This window comes from Mirounga angustirostris, unplaced genomic scaffold (assembly GCF_029215605.1).
Source record: "Mirounga angustirostris isolate CCGP_5_RB_7025 unplaced genomic scaffold, mMirAng1.0.hap1 SCAF_17, whole genome shotgun sequence".
In the NCBI taxonomy this organism is placed as follows: Eukaryota; Metazoa; Chordata; class Mammalia; order Carnivora; family Phocidae; genus Mirounga; species Mirounga angustirostris.
Window position 1 is genome coordinate 180,235 of NW_026991725.1, and position 13,872 is coordinate 194,106.

The window sequence follows — 13,872 nt, forward strand, 5'->3', positions numbered from 1 at the left end:
TTGCTAGTTGTTCTGGAAGAGTCTGAGCAGGACAGTGGTGAGAGGAGCTCTGGGGTGGGGGGCGGGCAGGGAGTGAGAAGGAGGCAAGGAGGGAGAGGGAGGGAGAAAGGTTGGCTCCGGAGGGTGAGAAGCTACAGTCAAGGATGTGACTCCATCTCCTGAGTGGGTTCTGTGGCCCTTCCTTGGGAAGAACAGGATGTTGAGCCGTTGGGATGCCCATGTTTCACAGGGACCCAGGAAGCCCAAGGTCTGGTCCTTGGGAGCCGTCACCACTCCCCATGGGGCGAAAGTCCCAGTGGAGCAGCACAGGAGTCCCTGTGACATGTGTCCAGCGTCTTTACTGTGCCCCTTTAGCCTTGGGCACTGGCTTGGGCTTTTTGCACCCTGCAGCTCCCTGCTCATAGTAGGCCCTCCATGGCCATCGTGAAAAGTCGTCAGTGAGGTCAGACAGCCTTGAGCTTGAATCCAAGCTTTTCCATTTAATAGCTGTGTGTGACCTTTGGCAAAGCCATCGGAAGAGTCTTGGTTTCCTCACTGGTAGAATGTGGATAATATCAGCACCTCCTCGGGGGTTCTTGTGAAGTTAAATGAAGTCCTTGTGCCAAGCATCTGATACAGTACTCAGTATATAGTAAGTACTCAGCAAGTGAGGCCCTTAAAAAGAACTTTCTGTTTCTGGGGCTCTCTGGAACCAGCCTTAGAGGTTATGGGCTCAGCACATCTTGCACGATTGGTATTTACCTATCTGTGGAGTTCCCAGCTGGGTGAAATGAGACCAACCAGGAGACCAAACCAAAGGCTACCCAGCATGCTGCTCAGTTTTTCCATCTGAGAAATGGATACCAAAGCTGTTATTGCAAGTTTCCTGGTCATCCTGGGAAGGTCCCATGAGGGACTGTACCAAGCCCTCTCTGAGAGGGGCACTGGTGGCCAGACGGAAGTTTCCCAAATGCCAAGACCAGTAAGTAGGTCTATCCCCACTGCCTCCCCACCGTCTCTCACTTCCTTACTGGTCTCCTGGCCTTGGTCCTTAGGACTCTAATCCATCCTCTTACTGGCTACCAGAGCAATCTTCAGGCACACCCCTGACCATGCCCATCTGCCCATCCCTCTCAGAACCCTTCCATGTTTCTCCAGTGGTCAGCCTGGCATTTGAGGCCCCTGCCATCAGCCCTGCTACCCTCTGGATGCTCTCCTGACCATGCCCCACACTCCATTCACTCCTTACTCCCACGGCTCTTCAGGCCCACCCACTCCTCTAGAACACTGCCTTCCCCCAACCCCTGCCTCTACTTGTCAAAGACAGCCTCACCTCCAAGGAGGTGGTTCATCCCAAGCGTTAGTCACCAAGTCCTGGGTCTGGGTTTGACAGGCCAGATCATCATGCATAAGAACTTTGAATAGGACCATAGGTGCATGATGTCATTTCCCCATGAGGACAACCACTCTAGGAGGCACACTGTGGTAGGGAAACTGAGGCCCAGGAAACAGTCTCACTCAGTTACATAGCAAGTCAGGGAAGAGCCAGACTAGAGCCCAGATCCCTTGTCTACCCACCCCACCCAGGTCTTCCCACATCAGCTGCCAGGAAAATGGAGAACCCTATTCAGGGAAAGGACATCTAGGAAAACCAGAGACAGGGGCTGCATTTCCAAGCCTAACCACACAGGAGAGCTGAGCCCAAGCCATCAGTGTCCAGCTGCAGGCTAGGGGACAGTTGGGTTTGTCCTTGGAGGCCCTGATAACTTGCAGAGAATCTCTTTGGGCTCTGGAACCTACAGGCACTTTGGTCTCTGCTCCTCCCAATCCCTATCATCCTATATGGTCTCAGCCTGAAGTGGGGGGGGGGGCTCAAAGCCACTAAGGTTTCCAATTTTCCAGGGGGACACCCAGACACATACTGAGACCCATATAAACACCCCACAAATTACTTAGTCTCTCTCTCTCTCTCTCTCTCTCTCTCTCTCTCTCTCACACACACATACACACACATGAGGCCTACACACCTACATAACCTCCCCTTGGGTAAACAAGCAGGCCTGCCTCCTGGGCCATTGGACTCTGCCAAGGGAAGCCAGGGGAAGCCATGCAATGGGTGGTACTGGACCCTGAGGGTCAACTGGGGCTCAGGAGGAGACCAGGAGGGTCTGGGGAAGGGTGTGCCCTCCATCTCACCTGCAGAACAGAGTCCTGGTCTGCAAGGACTCCCTGAACCACTCCAGCCTCCTGCTAGACTGCGTGGCCATGGCTTAAATGACCATCTCCTGTCCAGGTCCCCTCTGTCATACACAGATCTGGCTTTTTCCTCTGGGATCTCAGACTCATTTATTTCTCCAGCTAGGATGTCCCAGGGAACAAAGTCTCAATCCTTTCATTCTCCAGGACAGCTGCCAGTCCCCTCCCACATCAAGCTGACCAGTTTGTCACTAGCCCCTCTTAGCTTTGTGGCCAGCCTCCCTCCCCTCCCCACTGCCTAGGCCCCCACCATCCCCAAGTCACCTCCTCCAGGAAGCCTTCCCTGGTCACAGCCCCAGAGACACCCTTGGCATGTGGTCTGGTGTCTAGTCCATTTCCTACAAGACTGGAATCAGGGCCTAGGAATTGCAACCTCACCCACTGACTGAGTCACTTTCTCGACCTATATCTGCCCACTGACTGTTCCACCATGATGAAGACCATTCAAAGAGCATCTCTCAGCTGAATCACAAGATGGGGTCTTCCTTCTGGGGGCCCCATTCTCTCCACTTTGATCCCTAGTAAGGCCCTTCTCTGGCCTGTATATCACTGGCTTTTCTGGTCCCATGTTCCTGTTCCTCAGCCTGAAAACTAGCTCAGGCCTCCCCTGTAGCTATAACCCAGATTTCCACCCCCTTGGCTTTCCAAAGGCTATTGCCTCACACTCCTGGGCATGTAGGAGGAAACCCCTTCTGCCTTCTCTCTCAGATGCCCTCTGCTCTGGCTCCTTCTTTCCTGTTACTGCTTGGCTCACTCTGTCCCATTCCCCGCAAGACCGGTCACTTTTCCTAGCCATGGTCCATGCAATTGGCTGATACTGTCTGCATTAAGAGCCTTGTGACACCCCCACCACACAGACCTTTGGTCTCCTCAAGAGCCTACCTCCCATGGCCCAGACTTGTCTATGCCAAAGGAATGGAACTGGAATAATGGGGAACTGCAACACAGGAAGGAGCTGGTTAAGTCTGTATACCTGGTCTCCCCCAGAGTCCGGGGGACCATCCCTAAGGCACTGGAACTTTCACAGAAGAGGATCCCTTTGCCCTCAGTTTCTCCCATCTCCTTCTTGAAGGCAAGCTGTGCCAATATCTACCCACCTTCCTGGGAAACCCACCCCAAAGCTGAGGGAAGGCTCCCAGCCGTGATCTGCCCCTCCCATTCCCAGTTCAGTCTAAACAGTAGTTATCAACGCGCCTACATGCTAGGATCCCCCAAGGAGCTTTGAAAAAAAAATAAAACCCTGATGCCTGGGCTCCATCATCAGAGATTCTGATTTAATTGGTCTGGGATGTAGTCTGAATGTCAGGATTTTTTTTTTTTTAATTAATAGACTATATTTTGGAACAGTTTTAGGTTTATAGAAAAGTTGAGAGGAAAGTACAAAGAGTTCCTGCACACCCTCTCAGGCTCCCCTCCTGCCCCCCAGGCTCTCCTGTTAGTAACATCTTGCCTTACTATGGTACGTGTGTTACAACCAATGAGATAGTATTGACACATCATAATTAACTAGAGACAGTTTACTTCAGAGTCCACTCTTTGTGTTGTTTGTTGTGTAAGTTTTGACAAATGTATAATACCATGCATCAGTCTTACAGTTTCACACAGAGTAGTTTCACTGCCCTAAGAATCCCCCATGTCCCACCTGTCCATCCTTCCCTCCCCCCAAACCCCACCCTTCACCTACCCCCAACCCTGGCAACCACTGATCTTTTTACTGTCTCCATATTTTTGCTTTTTCCAGAATGTCATAGAGTTGGAATCATACAATGTGTAATCTTTTCAGCTTCCTAGTTGATTTTTAAGTTTTTTTATTTTTAATTGAAATGCAATTGACATATAATATTCTATAAGTTTAAGGTGTACAAACATATTGATTTGATATATTTGTATTGCAATATGATTGCCACTGTAGCATTAGCTAACACCTCTGTCTCTTCACATAATTATCATTTCTTGTAGTGGTGGGGACAATTAAGATCTAGTCTCTTAGCAAGTTTTATGTTTATAATAATTTTTTTGTCTATAATCACTGTACTGTGTATTACATCTCCAGGACTTATTTGTCTACTAGTTACAAGTATGCATCTTCACCTAGGTGATTTTAACGAACAGTGATGGTTGACATTGAATAGCCCTGGTCTAGAATTTGGTAAAGGTGGGGGGTAGATCTGGTGCTCCATGTCTTTAAATCTAATGTGGGCAAAAGTCTCATTTTCTTCTGATATGCCCATCCATCCATCCATCCATCCATCCATCCATCCATCCATCCATCCATCCATCGTTTCAGTATATGTCCAGGGCCTTCTACACCTGGGCACTGAGTTAGACAATCAGCTAAATCAATACTGTTCCTGCTCTCATGGCTCTCATAGCCCACTGCAGGAGACAGACATCAATCAAGTTGCCATGCATGTATGTGGATGATTTTGAACTGATATGAGTGCTGTATAGGAAAGGCTTGTGGTGGTGGCTAAGAGTAGTTGGGAGGTTCCCAGAGGAAAAGAGGCTCCAGCTGAGATCTGAAGTTGAGGAAGAACTATCTAGGCCAAAGAGGGGGAAAGAAATCTCAGGCAAGAGACCAATCTGTGTAAGACCCCTGTGGTAGGAGGGAGCCTGAGGCTTACCAAGAACTCAGGTGGTGATGTTGGGAGTGAGGAGGAATGCAGTACAAAATGAAGCTGAAGAGGAAGGCAGGCCTGGATAATGTGTACTGAAAAGACCAGTCTGGCTACAGGGTAGAGGAGGGATGAGGGTGGAGGAAACAGAAAATGGAGAAATCAGTGCGAAGGCCACAGCAGTGTCCAGACAAGATTGGATATGATGACAGCTGGGATGGAGAGAAGCTGAGGAATGGTAGCCAAGAGGATGGAAAGACGCAGATGGACGAGAGGGATATGTAGGAGAAGAGAGGTGCCTTGAGACATTCAAAGGAAGATGTACACTAGGCAGTTAGACATGTGGGTCTAGAGCTCAGAGGAGAGGGGAGAATTAGAGATAGAGATGTGGGGGACCTAGGGGTATGTATGGTGGGGGAACTGGAAGCCATGGATGGGATAAGATGGCCTAGACATTGAGCATGGGGTGAGAAGAAAGAGGGTCTAGGATTGAGTCTTGGACAACTATTAATATTGGGTGAAGAGGAAGAACCCGAAAAGGCCCTGGAGCAGGAGCAGCAGGGAAGGCGAAAAAGGAAAACCAAGTGTGGCTTTATAACGGAAGAGTGTGTCTGGTTTCAAGAACTAGGGAGTGACCATCAGCGTCCATGATACAGAGTAGTCAAGTCAGATGGAGAAATGAGGGAAGATAGTCCTTTCAAGAATTTAGCTGTGTAGGAGGTTGGGGGATGTGGATACAACTCCCTCACCAGGGTCAGCTGCCTCATGAGCTTTCCTTTAACTGTGGACATTTTTCCTTAACTAACAACCTGCCCCTGTTCCAAGGATAGACATAAACTGGGGGGTATGAGGCATGGGGTTGTGTGTGCCCAATTTAAAACTGCATTAAAGAACATCTCTGAATAGTCATCACCTCAGGTCAGTGGACCATATTACCAGTTCTCATGTAGCATTTGATTTCACCTTAGAAGCTTATATTACCTTTTAATTGCTTTTCCTTTTGTTGCCCTAGGAGAGATAGGCTTCTATTATTTTTATTCCCCTCCTCCATGAATGGGAGAGAGAGAAAGGAGAGGGTGTGGCCGATTTCAGTCAAAGAAAAAAAAAAAAGTGAATCCTGTAGAGGACCCTGTTAATATCCTTCCTTGTCCCCTAGCCTCCATCTTCACAAACTTTTTAAAAGACTTGTCCATACTTTTTCACATTCCACCATTAATCTACCTTCTCCTTCATGGGCATTGGTCTCCTCAAGGTCACCAACAGCCAACAAACCAAGTTCCACTGCATTTGACACTCGATCACTTCCTTCGTGAAACTCTCTCTCCTCTCTCCCCCAATGTGTCACTCTCCTGGTTTCTTCCGTTAATAAGAAATCATCCAGACTTTGGAAGTAGGAAAATGAATAGGAAAAAGAACTACAATGATGTCCTCTCAGGGTCAGGTGCTGTTCAATGTGCCAGTTCCACCTGGGGATCATCTGATTTTCTAAGGAACATGTACCTTTGCTTGACTTCTGATTTACTATTGAGTATTTTACAACTCTGTAAGAGTAGAGGCTAATTCATAGGAAACTTATAATGAGTAAATGATTCTTGTCCAATAGCAATGCAAATATTTTCTGTCTGATAAGGGGGAAACCCAAAGGTTGCACTTTCTTGCATTGTAGGGCATTAACCTTTGTTGTTAAGTTCATTGCAGCATTCCTTTGACCAACTCTGTATTCATTCTCAAATTCTCTTTTGAACTGGGGTTAATATCTTACTGATGTCCTCATTCATTAATCAGTGAATAAAAGCGTTGACATGTGTTCATTTTATATTTAAGTAACATTTTTTGAGTTTTTGGAAATTATTCTTTATCCCTCCTAATTCTGTGACTCCACCTCAGCAGGCTGCACTGAGGACAGAGGTGAAGGGGGTGAGGTAGGGTTAAGTTAGGTGACCAAAAAGGAATAGGCACAGAGGGCATTCCTGGCAGGAGTCTAGGAACCCTCGTGTTTGCCTGTTGCCCTGGCTTGCTCTGGATTCCTAATTCTCCTGCCAGCTAGAACTCCCCCAGGGAACTGGTTTTCCTCCGAACTGTGCTGAACTGCAATGCCTGAATCCTCAAGCAACAGGGTTCCTATCCTGTGGGAGAGTCTGCCCAGCTTTTTCTGCTGGCCTCCAGAGGCCACAGCTGAGGAAGGACTGCTTCCTCCTCTCCCTATCCCCCACCCCTTCAGGCCTAGAAAACAAGTGTAATGCTGGGGTCTATCACTGTCACCCAAAGCTGGCCACCCCAAGCACAAACTTTCTTTGAAATGTTCTTAAAAATTCATGCAAATGCATTCCAGGCATTCAATCCAATTTTGTTAACTACTGTGTCCCTTTCACCAGATAAAACTAGCCCTCTAAAGAGCCCCATCTTGTGTTTGTGCTGTGATTCAGCTCACGTTTAAGAAAAACTTCGATGTGTTGTACTCCTTCTGTTGGGTCCTACATCTACATATCATTCAATCCTCACACTCTCCTTTGGGGGGGGGGGAATATTATCCCATTTTACTGATGAAGAAACAGATTTTGAAGGGTTAAGTGGCTTGCCAAGGTCACACATGGTGTAAGGGACAGAGCCAGTCAGTTTGAAACCCAGACAGGTCTGATGCTGATTATGCCCTCCCTTGGTTTATAATTATTTGTTCCTCCATGGTTAGAGCTAGTAGGGCCTCAGAAACCCTAGGGTCCCATTTACACCCTCTTCAGATGGGAAGACAGGCCCAGGTAGGGGCCAGATCTAGCCCAAGGTAACATAGAAAGGAAGGTGCAACAGGCTAACAGACTGGATTAAAAAACAAGATCCATCGATATGCTGTCTGCAAGAGACTCATTTTAGACCCAAAGACACCCCCAGATTGAAAGTGAGGGGGTGGAAAACCATTTACCATGCTAATGGACACCAAAAGAAAGCTGGGGTGGCAATCCTTATATCAGACAAATTAGATTTTAAACCAAAGACTGTAATAAGAGATGAGGAAGGACACTATATCATACTTAAAGGATCTATCCAACAAGAAGATCTAACAATTGTAAATATCTATGCCCCTAACATGGGAGCAGCCAATTATATAAGGCAATTAATAACAAAAGCAAAGAAACACATCAACAACAATACAATAATAGTGGGGGACTTTAACATCCCCCTCACTGAAATGGACAGATCATCTAAGCAAAAGATCAACAAGGAAATAAAGACTTTAAATGACACACTGGACCAAATGGACTTCACAGACATATTCAGAACATTCCACCCCAAAGCAACGGAATACACATTCTTCTCTACTGCCCATGGAACATTCTCCAGAATCGACCACATCCTAGGTCATAAATCAGGTCTCAACCGGTACCAAAAGATTGGGATCATTCCCTGCCTATTTTCAGACCACAATGCTTTGAAACTAGAACTCAATCCCAAGAGGAAAGTCGGAAAGAACTCAAATACATGGAGGCTAAAGAGCATCCTACTGAAGAATGAATGGGTCAACCAGGAAATTAAAGAAGAATTAAAAAAATACATGGAAACTAATGAAAATGAAAACACAACTGTTCAAAATCTTTGGGATGCAGCAAAGGCAGTCCTAAGAGGAAAGTATATAGCAATACAAGCCTTTCTCAAGAAACAAGAAAGGTCTCAAGTACACAACCTAACCCTACACCTAAAGGAGCTGGAGAAAGAACAGCAAATAAAGCCTAAACCCAGCAGGAGAAGAGAAATCATAAAGATCAGAGCAGAAATCAATGAAATAGAAACTAAAAGAACAGTAGAACAGATCAACGAAACTAGGAGCTGGTTCTTTGAAAGAATTAACAAGATTGATAAACCCCTGGCCAGACTTATCAAAAAGAGAAGAGAAATGACCCAAATCAACAAAATCATGAATGAAAGAGGAGAGATCACCACCAACACCAAAGAAATACAAACAATTATAAGAACATATTATGAGCAACTCTATGCCAGCAAATTAGATAACCTGGAAGAGATGGATGCATTCCTAGAGATGTATCAACTACCAAAACTGAACCAGGATGAAATAGAAAACCTGAACAGACCTATAACCACTAAGGAAATTGAAGCAGTCATCAAAAATCTCCCAAAAAACAAAAGCCCAGGGCCAGATGGCTTCCCAGGGGAATTCTACCAAACATTTCAAGAAGAATTAATACCTATTCTTCTGAAACTGTTCCAAAAAATTGAAACGGAAGGAAAACTTCCAAACTCATTTTATGAGGCCAGCATTACCTTGATCCCCAAACCAGACAAAGACCCCATCAAAAAGGAGAATTACAGACCAATATCCCTGATGAACATGGATGCAAAAATTCTCACCAAAATACTAGCCAATAGGATCCAACAGTACATTAAAAGGATTATTCACCATGACCAAGTGGGATTTATCCCTGGGCTGCAAGGTTGGTTCAACATCCGCAAATCAATCAATGTGATACAGTACATTAACAAAGGAAAGAACAAGAATCATATGATCCTCTCGATAGATGCCGAAAAAGCTTTTGACAAAGTACAGCATCCTTTCTTGATCAAAACTCTTCAGAGTATAGGGATAGAGGGTACATACCTCAATATCATAAAAGCCATCTATGAAAAACCTACAGCAAATATTATTCTCAATGGGGAAAAACTGAGCACTTTCCCCCTAAGGTCAGGAACGCGGCAGGGATGTCCACTATCACCACTGCTATTCAACATAGTATTGGAAGTCCTAGCCACAGCAATCAGACAACAAAAAGAAATCAAAGGCATCCAAATTGGCAAAGAAGAAGTCAAACTCTCACTCTTTGCAGATGATATGATACTTTCTGTGGAAAACCCAAAAGACTCCACCCCAAAACTGCTAGAACTCATACAGGAATTCAGTAAAGTGGCAGGATATAAAATCAATGCACAGAAGTCAGTGGCATTCCTATACACCAACAACAAGACAGAAGAAAGAGAAATTAAGGAGTCGATCCCATTTACAATTGCACCCAAAACCATAAGATACCTAGGAATAAATCTAACCAAAGAGACAAAGGATCTGTACTCAGAAAACTATAAAATACTCATGAAAGAAATTGAGGAAGACACAAAGAAATGGAAAAACGTTCCATGCTCATGGATTGGAAGAACAAATATTGTGAAGATGTCCATGCTACCTAGAGCAATCTACACATTCAATGCAATCCCCATCAAAATACCATCCACTTTTTTCAAAGAAATGGAACAAATAATCCTAAAATTTGTATGGAACCAGAAAAGACCCCGCATAGCCAGAGGAATATTGAAAAAGAAAAGCAAAGCCGGTGGCATCACAATTCCGGACTTCAAGCTCTATTACAAAGCTGTCATCATCAAGACAGCATGGTACTGGCACAAAAACAGACACATCGATCAATGGAACAGAATAGAGAGCCCAGAAATGGACCCTCAACTCTATGGTCAACTAATCTTCGACAAAGCAGGAAAGAATGTCCAATGGAACAAAGACAGTCTCTTCAACAAATGGTGTTGGGAAAATTGGATAGACACATGCAGAAGAATGAAACTGGACCACTTCCTTACACCACACACAAAAATAGACTCCAAATGGTTGAAAGACCTCAATGTGAGACAGGAGTCCATCAAAATCCTAAAGGAGAACACAGGCAACAACCTCTTTGACCTCAGCCGAAGCAACTTCTTCCTAGAAACATCGCCAAAGGCAAGGGAAGCAAGGGCAAAAATGAACTATTGGGACTTCATCAAGATAAGAAGCTTTTGCAAAGCAAAGGAAACAGTTAACAAAACCAAAAGACAACCGACAGAATGGGAGAAGATATTTGCAAATGACATATCAGATAAAAGGCTAGTATCCAAAATCTATAAAGAACTCATCAAACTCAACACCCAAAGAACAAAGAATCCAATTAAGAAATGGGCAGAAGACATGAACAGACATTTTTCCAAAGAAGACATCCAAATGGCCAACAGACACATGAAAAAGTGCTCAATATCGCTCGGCATCAGGGAAATCCAAATCAAAACCTCAATGAGATATCACCTCACACCAGTCAGAATGGCTAAAATTAACAAGTCAGGAAACGACAGATGTTGGCGGGGATGCGGAGAAAGGGGAACCCTCCTACACTGTTGGTGGGAATGCAAGCTGGTGCAGCCACTCTGGAAAACTGTATGGAGGTTCCTCAAAAAGTTGAAAATAGAGCTACCATATGATCCAGCAATTGCACTACTGGGTATTTACCCCAAAGATACAAAAGTAGGGATCCGAAGGGCTACGTGCACCCCGATGTTTATAGCAGCAATGTCCACAATAGCCAAACTGTGGAAAGAGCCAAGATGTCCATCGACAGATGAATGGATAAAGAAGATGTGGTATATATATACAATGGAATATTATGCAGCCATCAAAAGGAATGAGATCTTGCCATTTGCAACGACGTGGATGGAACTGGAGGGTATTATGTTGAGTGAAATAAGTCAAACAGAGAAAGACATGTATCATATGATCTCACTGATATGAGGAATTCTTAATCGCAGGAAACAAACTGAGTGTTGTTGGAGTGGGGGGTGGGGTGGGAGGGATGGGGGGACTGGGTGATAGACACTGGGGAGTGTATGTGCTCTGGTAAGCGCTGTGAATTGTGCAAGACTGTTGAATCTCAGATCTGTACCTCTGAAACAAATAATGCAATATATGTTAAGAAAAAAAAAAAAGAAGAAGAAGAAGAAGGTAGCAGGAGGGGAAGAATGAAGCGGGGGAAATCGGAGGGGTAGACGAACCATGAGAGACGATGGACTCTGAAAAACAAACAGGGTTCTAGAGGGGAGGGGGGTGGGAGGATGGGTTAGCCTGGTGGTGGGTATTTAGGAGGGCACATTCTGCATGGAGCACTGGGTGTTGTGCACAAACAATGAATCATGGAACACTTCATCTAAAACTAATGTTGTAATGTAAGGGGATTAACATAAGAATAAAAAAATTAAAAAAAAAAAAAAAAAAAAAAAGAAAGGAAGGTGCAAAATCAGGACTCAAAGCAAAAACTGACCAGTGGTGCCCTCTGGAAATCTAGAGGACTCTCCCTGTCTTCCAACCAGGCTATCAGAAATGTTGCAAGAAACCATGCTCAGGAGTTTACAGTGGACTGAGCCCTGGGGAGTCAGGAAATTCGGGTTCAAACTCTGGGCTTTGGGCAGCTCACTACTCTTCTGGAGTCTCAGTATTTGTGTATGTAAAATGGGCCAGTTATTGGGAGACTTTAAAGAGACAACAGTTGGCAAGGAAGTAGGCTGTAAACCTACCAACTGCCTAAAAGTGATAGACCTAGGCTCCGGAACCTTAAGCTCAGATTCAGGTTTTATCCCTTAAATAGCCTGACCCAGGCGCCTAGGTGGCTCACTCACTCAGTTGAGCATCCCACTCTTGATTTCAGCTCAGGTCTTGATCTCAGGGCTGTGAGTTCAAGCCCCACACTGGGCTCCATGCTGGAGCCTACTTAGAAAAATAAGAAATGGGGGCGCCTGGGTGGCTCACTTGGTTAAGCACCTGCCTTCCATTCGGGTCATGATCCCAGGGTCCTGGGATCTGTCCTGTTGGGCTCCTTCCTCAGAGGGGAGCCTGCTTCTCCCTCTACCTCTGACTGCTGTTCCCCTGCTTGTGCACACTCTCTTTCTCTGACAAACAAAGAAAATCTTTAAATAAATAAATAGCCTGTCACATTGTCAACATTGGGTAAATTTCTATGCCTCAGTTTCCTCATATGTGAAATGATGCTAGTAATAGCACCTATTCAATAGAGTTGTAAGATATCAAGCTGTCGGAACAGTCACTGACATGTAATGATCATTTAGTAAAGCTGCCTTTTTTTTATTTGATTTTTTTATTATGTTATGTTAATCACCATACATTACATCATTAGTTTTAGATGAAGTGTTCCATGATTCATTGTTTGTGCATAACACCCAGTGCTCCATGCAGAACGTGCCCTCTTTAATACCCATCACCAGGCTAACCCATCCTCCCACCCCTAGAACCCTCCCCCCTCTAGAACCTTCAGCTTGTTTTTCAGAGTCCATCATCTCTCATGGTTCGTCTCCCCCTCCGATTTCCCCCCCATTCATTCTTCCCCTCCTGCTTTCTTCTTCTTTTTTTTATAACAGGTTTACTGCTCAAGGCGAACCTATTCTCTAAGTGCGGGTTACACCGATCTCCCCAGGCCCCGCCCCCTCCAGCAGGCCCCGCCCGCGTCCCCACTTGGCCCGCCTTCTCTTCACCAGGTCCCGCTCCCGCTGTCCTGGGTCCCTCCCGCCACCAGGGGGAGGCGGCGCTGAGGGGGAGGGGTGTGGTGCTTCTAGCCGATGTAGGCGACACTCTAGGGGGCAGCGGCGGCTGCTCTGTGGCCAGTGGGGGCGGCGCTCTAGCCGGCGAGTGTGCGAGGCGGGCTCTCAGTGGTGCGGCCGGCAGGCGGCTATGGCGGCCGTACGGGGCCTGCGAGTGTCGGTGAAGGCAGAGGCCCCGGCGGGGCCGGCTCTAGGGCTCCCGTCGCCTGAAGCGGACTCCGGTTTGGAGCGTGGCGAGCCGGAGCCCATGGAGGTGGAGGAGGGCGAGCTGGAGATTGTGCCCGTGCGGCGCTCGCTGAAAGAACTGATCCCGGTACGGGCGGGGGGCGGGGGCGAGGAGGAGGTCGCTGAGCTAGACCCCGCGGCCGAGCCGGCCGGAAGGGGAGGTGGCCGGCGCCTGGGCCGGGGGAAGTCAGGGGAAGGGGAGCGAGGGGAGTGAGCGCTCGGGGGCGGACGCGCCAGGCTTGAGGGAAGACGGGGAGCGGGAGAAGGGACGCCAGGGCGCCCGGAAATGGGTGTTGAGGGGGCTGGAGAAAACGGGGGAGACTAAGGGGTAATTGAGGACAGTCCCTTTGCTGCCTCTCTGAGCCAGGCTGTGCAGGGGGTGAGCGAGGAGGGGCTAGAGTTGTCTGGGGGTTGAGATAAAGGCGGGGCCCCG

General features: G+C 46.6%; 1 protein-coding gene across 1 annotated transcript in view; it reads left to right on the forward strand.

The window, feature by feature from the left end:
• The first annotated feature begins 13,301 nt into the window (after positions 1-13,301).
• Positions 13,302-13,872, forward strand: part of NCBP3 (nuclear cap binding subunit 3) — a 42,012-nt gene continuing 41,441 nt past the window's right edge. Inside the window, exon 1 of the mRNA XM_064582718.1 lies at positions 13,302-13,527. Within this exon, the coding sequence (XP_064438788.1) occupies positions 13,345-13,527 (183 nt within the window). The 5' untranslated portion in view covers positions 13,302-13,344. The remainder of the gene's footprint in view (positions 13,528-13,872) is intronic.